Source organism: Dipodomys ordii, unplaced genomic scaffold (assembly GCF_000151885.1).
Source record: "Dipodomys ordii isolate 6190 unplaced genomic scaffold, Dord_2.0 Scaffold98, whole genome shotgun sequence".
Taxonomy (NCBI): Eukaryota; Metazoa; Chordata; class Mammalia; order Rodentia; family Heteromyidae; genus Dipodomys; species Dipodomys ordii.
In genome coordinates, this window is record NW_012267314.1 from 3,987,391 (window position 1) to 3,996,516 (window position 9,126).

At 43.1% G+C, this 9,126-nt stretch overlaps 1 protein-coding gene across 1 annotated transcript in view; it reads right to left on the reverse strand.

Moving 5' to 3' along the window:
* The window catches only part of Ccdc170 (coiled-coil domain containing 170), a 51,694-nt gene that overhangs the window by 34,012 nt on the left and 8,556 nt on the right, over positions 1-9,126 (reverse strand). The window contains exons 7-8 of the mRNA XM_013026929.1: positions 7,524-7,589; positions 5,124-5,134 (exon numbers count right to left, since the gene is read on the reverse strand). Coding sequence (XP_012882383.1) covers positions 5,124-5,134; positions 7,524-7,589 — 77 coding nt within the window. The remainder of the gene's footprint in view (positions 1-5,123; positions 5,135-7,523; positions 7,590-9,126) is intronic.

A 9,126-nucleotide genomic window follows, 5' to 3' on the forward strand; every position in this document is an offset into this window, starting at 1 on the left:
GGAAGGAAGGAAGGAAGGAAGGAGAGAGAGAGAGAGAGAAGGTGTCAAGCACCAGTTGAAAGCAGTCACTAGTACAGTGGCGTTAGGCAGAGGAGCCTGGCCTTCACAGAGCTGGAAGGACTGACCAGGGCACTTACCTGCTAAAGTGCCTTGCTTATCAAGCTCTTGGTTTCTCCATTCACTTTCCTATCCAGTGAAAACCCATTCCTACTCTCATTAAACTACAGTCCTATTGTATAGTTAAGAACCACTTAGCAAAGCTACACTATTTAGCCAGGTGCCAGGAGCTGATGCCTACAGCCTTAGCTACTCAGGAGACTGAAATCTGGAATATCAACGTTCTAAGCCAGTTAAGGCAGAAAAGTCCGTAAGACTCCAGCCCTGGAGGAGTCAGCAAAACGCTGGGCTTACCAGGCACTGGTGGCTGACACTTATAATCCTAGCTACTCAGGAGACTGGGATCTAAGGATCACGGTTCAAAGCCAGCCTGGGCAGGAAAGTCTGTGAGACTCTTATCTCTAATTAATCACCAAAAAAAAGAAAAAGCTGGTAGCAGAGTTTCTAGACACTTCTTAGATACCAGCTAGAAAGCAGAGCTTTTTAGGGGTATGGCTCAAGTGGTAAAGCATTAGCCTTGAGCAAAAGCAGCTTAGGGACAGGGCCCAAGCCCTGAATTCAAATGCCAGGACCAACACAGACAAAAAAAAAAGGCTGGGCTGGAGATTTGGATCAAGTGAAAGAGCAAGCAAACTAAGTGTCAGTGAACGATCCTGAGTTCAAACTCCAGTGTCAGCACACCCCAAAAACATACAAGATTATAAATGTAAAGATATGTCTCCAGACAGGGCTGACAAGAGTCACTTCCTGCACTGCTGATAATCAGTATGCCCACATTTCACTTACAAACTACAATCCCCAATTTAACGACACAGGGATGAAAATTAATCCTAATCACTTTACACCTCAAATCCCATACAGGATAGGATGTACTAGTATTATTTCATAGTGGAAGACACCCCCTAATGCAAAAGTTATTTATGGTGGTACTTGTAACCAATCATTGGCAAAGGGCCTTCAAAATAAAATTTAAAAAATTAAACCTCTATCAGATCTTGGATGAGAAGGACTGACTGTCAACCTAAAGGAACTGATCAAGAGCCCATTAATACTAGAAAAAGTGTTACTGAAATAGTTCAGCTTTGAGGAATTTTCCTAGCCGCGTACCAGGTTATTCACAAATTTAGAGATACAGTTCAGCCGGGCACCAACGGCTCCTGCCTGTAATTCTAGCTACAGAAGAAGCGGAGATCTGAAGACAAGGGATTGAAATCAGCCTAGGTAGGAAAGTCTATGAGATTCCTCTCTCTAATTAACCAGCAAAAAGCCAGAAGTAGGGGTATGGCTCAAGTGGCAAAGCACCAACCTTGAGTGAAAAAGATAAGGGAAAGTGCCCAGGCCCTGAGTTCAAGCCCCAATATTGGTGTGTGCACGCATGTGCGCATGCACACACAAACACACACATACACACATGAAGAAGAAGAAGGAGAAGAAGGAGAAGGAGAAGAAGAGGAGGAGGAGGAGGAGGAGAGGAAGAGGAGAGAGGAAGAAGAAGAAGAAGAGGAAGAAGAAGAAGAAGAGGAAAAAGAACAAGAACAAGAAGAAGAACAAGAGGAGGAGGAGGAGGAGGAGGGAGGAGAGAGGAGGGAAGAGAAGAGGAAGGAGGAGAAAAAGAAGGAGGAGGAGGGAGGAGGGAGGAGAAGAGGAAGGTGGAGAAAGAGGAGGAGGAGGAGGAGAGAAATACAGTTCACAACAACCCAAGCTCAACAAATCTAAAGCATTTCCTTCCTTTGAAAAGAAAACTCCATACTTAAGAGTCTACTAAGTACCAAAAAATAGTCACTTGTGACCACAGAATCAGAGGCCCCTGTGGTAGAACCAAGTCTGGCTTCTGCACCTGGATCTCTAAGCTATTTCTGTATAGAATGCAGAACCAAGAGCTAGGGCCAGACCTTGGGGACAGCCACTCACCAGAGCTCTGATTAATCTCATTGGGATTCAGGGACAAGCAGCAGATCTGCTGGAAATAAATGTCCTCCACCTGCAATTACCTGGCCAGCTATAAGGAGCAAGGCACCAGGCTGGCATCTGGTTGCGTGGCTACCTCAAGGATGCACTAAGCACAGGGCACAAGGTAAGGTGACATGGCTTGGCCAGCCAGGACTGCTGTCAGACCATGCTGACACAGACACAGGCTGCTTCCTCCAGAAACTCAGGCTGACCTCCACAGGGCAATATGGTGCTTGCAAATGAGGGCAGCCCCCAGATAGACAGCAAGACTCAGTCCTCAGAACACATTAGTATAATTAGACATCTTTAGCAGGCCAACTAAGGCAGCACTAACAACTCCTTCACCATTACTTTAACAAATGCGTTTGTAACTACATTCTATTTAGCTTCCAATTAAATGTGAGTCTGCATTAAATAATGAAGCCATTCAAGGTTGTTGTTTTGAAAACAGCATCAGTTACTGTTCCAATGTTGCTAATTATTACAAAGCTCTACCCAAAAACTAACTGTCAGAAATGTGATGACTATAGTTATCATGATGGTAGGAACTTCTAACAGGAACCTAATTCCTCCAATTGTAAATCAGATCTACTAAAAAAAAGTCATCTGGCTAATTATACCTACCACAGTTACGATTAACAAATAAGCCTAGAAATTTCCACAAAAAGAGTACATTCAGTGGAAATGTGAATAGACATTTGGTATGAATATCTAACAAAACTTATTATGCACATGTGAGGTTTGAACTCAGGACCCATTAGATAAAAGTTAGATTTAATCAGATTAAATCCCATTTGATTAAATCAGATTAAAATCAGATCTTCAACATGATGGTTTTAGTCATAATTTTTATCTAGATATAACTGCAAAATATGCTATGAATATAATTGCTTTTTTAAATTAACTTCACATGATTTCAAAGAAGAAAGCGTTGCTTACACAGAAGGCTAAGATCTGAGGATTCTGGTTCACCATCAATCCTGGCAAAAAAAAAGTCCATGGACTCTTACTTATGAACAACCAGCAAAAAGCTGGCAGTAGAGGTATAACTCAAGTGGTAAAGCCTAGAGCAGAAAAGCTAAGCAAGCACATTAGATCCTGAGTTCAGAAGCCCCAGTATGGACATGAAAAATAAAGGAGGAAGAAGAGGATAGAAAAGAGGAGGAGGAAGAGGAGGAGGAGGAGGAAGAGGAGAAGGAGAAGTAGGGGGTGGAGGAGGAGATATAAGTCTTTTACCCTATTTATTCTCATTATGTACTTTAAAACCAATGATTCACACCTGTAATCCTAGCTACTCAGTAGGCTGAGATCTGGTTCAAAGCCAGACTGGGCTTTGAAGGTAAGAGTCCATAAGACTCTTATCTCCAATTAACCAGCAAAGAGAAAAGAAAAAACACACACACACATACACAAAAAGTCGTTAAGTGGAGCTGTGGCTCACGGGGCAGAGCAAGTGTTAGATCAAGAGGTCAAGGTCAGCATCCAGGCTCTGAATTCAAGCCCTAGTACCAGACCAAAAAAAAAAAATAATTGAAGTTTACTTCTGTGGTTTCTAATACTGAGAGTTCAGACGTGTGGTTTATGATTAAAATTTTTCTACTCATTCTTATCATACTTTATTAAAAAAAATAAGAAGGAGCAAATGATTAGAAATGAAGTGTGCATGGTTTGGGAAAGGCTGGACTGGCGCAAGTCCCCAGCACACACAGGAAGCCGGTGGAAGGTTTGGAGTTCTGTTCTAGGAGGAAATACTGCGGGAATTGGAACACTTGTCCTGCACAAGTCTCCCAAGGATTCACAGGCTCCCTCATCAAAGGATGATCAGCTTTGTTCTGCTTAAACAAGCCTACGACACTGATGATAAATGAGCAGACCTTGCCCAAATCTGAGCTGGCCCAGTGTGATCCTGAACTTGAGAGGCAAGAACACACTTAAGGCTGAAGTTGTCACCACTGTTCAACTCCACCCTGGTTGGGTATGGCTTTCTCTGCCCAGAGGCCAGTGTGGGCCTGAGCTTCCGGGCAGAGCTGATGAGATACTGCTCTGGTCTGGTCACGCCGTGCCTGGACGCCATGACACTGCCCACTGGCACTCTCATGAGAGCCATTGGCTAAATGGAAAGGACTCTGCCTGGCACCCTGAGATTCCATGCATAATTCAAATTATTTTGGAACCAGTCATGTTGAATGCTGCTTTAACTAATTTTAAAGTTTTAGAATGAACCTAAAGACAACCCATCGAGGACTTAATTATAAAAACAGACTAGAGCGCAATCCCACACCATGCAAATATAATTATAAAAATAAAATCTAAGCCGGACGCTGGTGGCTCATGCCTGTAATCCTAGCTACTCAGGAGGCTGAGATCTGAGAATCACAGTTCAAAGCCAGCCTGAGCAGAAAACTCTGTGAGAATCTTATTTACAATAAACCAGTAGAAAACCAGAAGTGGCGCTGTGGCTCAAGCGATAGAGCACTCACCTTGAGCTGAAGAGCGCAAGGACAGCTCCCAGGCTCAGAGTTCAAGCCCCAAAACCAACCAAAAAAAAAAAGATAAATTAAAATAAATAAATAAATAAAACCCAACCCGGCACCAGTGGCTCATGCCTGTAATCCTAGCTACTCAGGAGGCTAAGATCTGAGGATCAAGGTTCAAAGCCAGCCCAAGCAGGAAAGTCCATGAGACTCTTGTCTCCAATTAACCAGCAAAAAGCCAAAAGTGGAACTGTGGCTAAAGTGGTAGAATGCCAGCCTTGAATTTAAAAGCCAAGTGAGAGCTTGTAGCACTGAGTTCAAGCCCCAATATCAGCACAAAAAGTCATCAAAGCAAAAAGGACTGGAGATGTGTCTCCAACAGTAAAACTCTTGCACAGTACCCAGGGGAGGAGGAGGGGAGAGGGAGAGGGAGACATTGGTTGTGTAAAAGAAAAGGGGTTGAGATACAATATGTAAATTTCACTTCTGCTTGAGTAGGCACAGTGCATACTTTTCTCAAAGCTGGAGTTGTTTTTTTGTTGTTGTTTTGTTTTCAAGATAACCACAAGAAAGGACACCAACCTTTGATAGTTCTGAAAATATGAAATCCTAGCTGCTGAGAAGGCTGAGACCTGAGGACTGCAATTCAAAGCCAGCCGGGGCAGAAAAGTCCATGAGACCCTTATCTCCAATTAACCACCAAAAAGTCCTAAGTGGAGCTATGGCTCAAGTGGATGAGTGCTAGCCTTGAGAAGAAAATGTTCAGGGACAGTACCCATATCCTCCGTTGAAGTCCTAGTACTGGCATAAAAGAAAAACAAAAACAAAGCCATACTTAGGCACATGGGGTACAGGTCAATGGTAGAACACATGCTTAATGTGTATAAGGCTCTAGGTTCAATCCCCAGCTCCAAAAAAGATTTAGTGAACTACTAAAGCTTTCCACATAATGTATTTACCATCTCTGATAAGTCAAGTAGATTTTGTTAAGGAAAATTTCATAAGGTAACTGAAATAGACTCATTAAGCAACCCAGAAATCTGTTCTATAGAAACTAACCCCTTAGCCTGGTGGATAATTCACTGCTTTCATCCATCTGGACTTTCCTAACAAACCTAGTTTCCTACCTCAAAAACAGAGCCACAAAACCATCATGAGACTCTTCGTGAGGCCATTAACATGTCAGTAAAAACACTTGATGGGATTTTTCAGTAGTAAATCTTTAGAGGTGCAGTCCCATGAATGAGTACTTTATTAAAGACCTCAAGCTTTTACTGCTCATGTTTTTACTTTACAATTTTTATTGTTTTGGCAAGAACCTCAAATCACAGTGAATGTGTTTCCAAAGTCTGAACAACACTGTCTTGATCACTTCCAAGTAAAGACACTTATATAAGAAAAGAAATTCTTTGTAGTTGTTTGGTACAAAGGGGTTGCAATTCATCATGTCAAAATAGTTTCTTACTTCCTAATGATGTATTTTATGGACAAACATAAAGATGTATTTTATGGAAAAATATAAAATTCTTCCTAATTTCCAAGTCTTAATAATTGAATTAAAACTTAATATGAAGCTGGGCGCCAGTGGCTCATGCCTGTAATCCTAGCTACTCAGAAGGCTGAGGTTTGAGGATTGTGGTTCAAAGCTAACCCAAGTAGGAAATTCCATGATATTCTTATCCCCACTAAACTATTCAAAAAATCCAGAAGTGGTGCTGTGGCTCAAGTGGTAGAGCTCTAGCCTTGAGCAAAAGAAGCTCAGAGATAGTGCCCAGGCCCAGAGTTCAAGCCTCAGGACCGGCAAAAAATAAAATAAAATAATATTTAAAAAAATTAGTGAGTTCCTCAAGAAACTAATCCCTCCCAAACCTAACAAAACAATTACTAAATAGGCAAGCGAACTAAAGAGAGATTTCTAAGAAGAAGAGATAACAATGGCAAAGAAATACATAAGGAAATGTTCACCATCCCTGGTTGTAAAGGAAATGCAAATAAAGACAACCCTGAGATACCACCTTACCACAGTCAGAATGTCCCACATCCACAAGTCAGCCAGCGACAAATGCTGGAGGGGATGCAGAGAAAGAGGAACCCTATTACACTGCTGGTGGGAATGTACACTTATACAACCACTTCGGAAAGCAGTCTGGAGGGTCCTCAGAAAGCTAAATATTGACCTCCCTTATGACCCAGTCATACCACTTCTAGGCATCTATCCTGAACAATAGGAACCAGTATACAAGGACACATGCACCTCCATGTTTATTGCAGCACTGTTTACAATAGCCAGGCTAAGGAAACAACCCAGATGCCTACCACAGATGAATAGATCCAAAAATTGTGGTATCTGTACACAATGGAATATTATGCAGCCATTAGAAAGGACAAAATAATGGCATTTGCAGGGAAATGGATGGAGCTAGAAGAAATCATGTTGAGCGAGCTAAGCCAAGAGCAAAGAGACAAATGGCACATGGTCTCCCTGATAAGTGGATGTTAAATCCAAAAGGTAAGGTGATATGACAAAATTAACAAGACTTAAGAAACAAAGGACTTCCACTCATCTGGTAGAATCACTACTAAATAACCCCATGCTGCTGATCACATGTATGGTATATACGTGTACACCGCAGGGAAAAAACAGCGAGACCCATCAGCTGCACTGGACATTGGTCAAAATGAACTAAGCAATTTAATGGCAGTGATGGGAGGGAGGAAACAAGTGGGAAAGAGGGAGCAGCTAACCCTATGCAAAACAAAAGAAATGTACATATTACCCAATGTGGAAGAAATAACTGTATTGCAAAGCTCATAGAACTCATAAATGTTATAGGCCCTGATAGACAATTTGCCCCATGGAGGTTAAAATGTGATTGTAACTTTAACTAAGCATCCCTATCCCACAATACTGTGAAATTTGGGAAAATATGTAACCACTTAATCACAATGAAGAATTTGAAAAAAAAATTAATGAATTCCCACTCAAACTCTTCTTCTGCCCACTCAAACTCTTCTTCTGCCCCTCACGCCCTACATGCCTGCTCAGCCAACGAAAGGAGCGGCCAGGGTGGTGCATGCATAAGCCGTCAACAAATCAGTGCAGAGCCCAAGAGCTTCTCTGGGCTTCTCTTTGGGGTCTCCCCACTCTCCTTTCATGGTTCTTTCACTGTGACGTAAGGTTTCTCTGTTTACCCTTAACATAAGTGAATGAATAACTTTTTAAAGTGACTGTCTCCTTTCTCCTCCCTCTTTCCCCCTCTCCTGTCCCTTCTGTTCCCTACTTCTCCCCCTCCCCCTCCTCTCTCTTCCGTTATCCATCCCCTCCCCTACCCAGGTGAGAACCCAACAAGAAGACGGGCCTCTCTGAGCTAGAAAGCGAGCCTCCCCAGAATCAACCTCCGCCGCACCCTGACTTCGGACTTCCCCAGAACTCTTGCCTAAGCCCTGTTCTGCTTTATTTTTTACCTTGCCGGGTGTCAAACCCAGGGCCTCATGCATGCTAGGACGGGCTCTTGCATTGAGCTAGACCGAAGACCCTGTGTGGTCATCTGTTATGCTAACACAAGCTGCCCAGGACATGTGCTTGATAACCATGATACAATCTTCAGCTCTTTTCCCAAAAATGAAGTGCCCGAAGAAGAGGCGGCCACAGCTCCCCACATCACTACAGCCAGCCAAGGTGAGAAAGGCGCCACGCCCACCGGCGGCGCCACGCCCACCGGCGGCGCCACGCCCACACATCAAAGCCACCCTCCTGCTCAGCCAGGGAGAGCAAGGGCCCTCCTCCCTCTCTCTAATCAGAACTCCATCTCCTCCAGCCCCCACCCCTTTTCTCCAGTGTACTTTTATTAACAAATTGCTCCAGTTCACTTCTGCTTTTGGAAGTTGGTTGTTATTACTAATCCAATAATTGGTTTCTTTTCCACAAAACTTTAAGGAATAATTAACGGATTAGACGGCATTAAACATACGGCAGTAATTTTCATGCTCAAACAGATCTAGTTAACTGAAAATGTCAAGCAATGCATGTGTAAATTTAGGAATAAGACTCCTTTTGGTCAACACCCCTCAGAATTTCAAAATGACCGTCAGGTGTGGTGGGGCACACCTGTAATGCCCACTACTCAGGAGTTGGAAGTAGAAAGGTCATGGTTCAGATCAGCCCAGGCAACCCCAAGACCCTTTCTGAGAAATAACTAAGTAGAAAGGACTGGGAGAAGTTCAAGTAGTAGGGCATTTATTTCTCAGAAAGGGTCTTGGGGTTGCCATTTTATACTATATAAAAATGAATGTGTTATATATTAGATGAGATATATTCTTTTCTGTGTGTGCCAGTCCTGGGGTTTGAACTTAGTGCCTGGGCACTGTCCCTGAGCTTTTATGCTCGATGCTAGTGCTCTCCCACTTGAAACACAGCTCAACTTCCAGCTTTTTTGGTGGTTAATTGAAGATACAAGTCTCAGAAGCTCACCCCCCCACCCCGCCTCCCAGGCTGGCTTTGAACCATGATCCTCAGATCTCATACTCCTGAGTTAGCCAGGATTACAGGCATGAGCCACCAGCACCCAGCTGAGAAACATGCTTT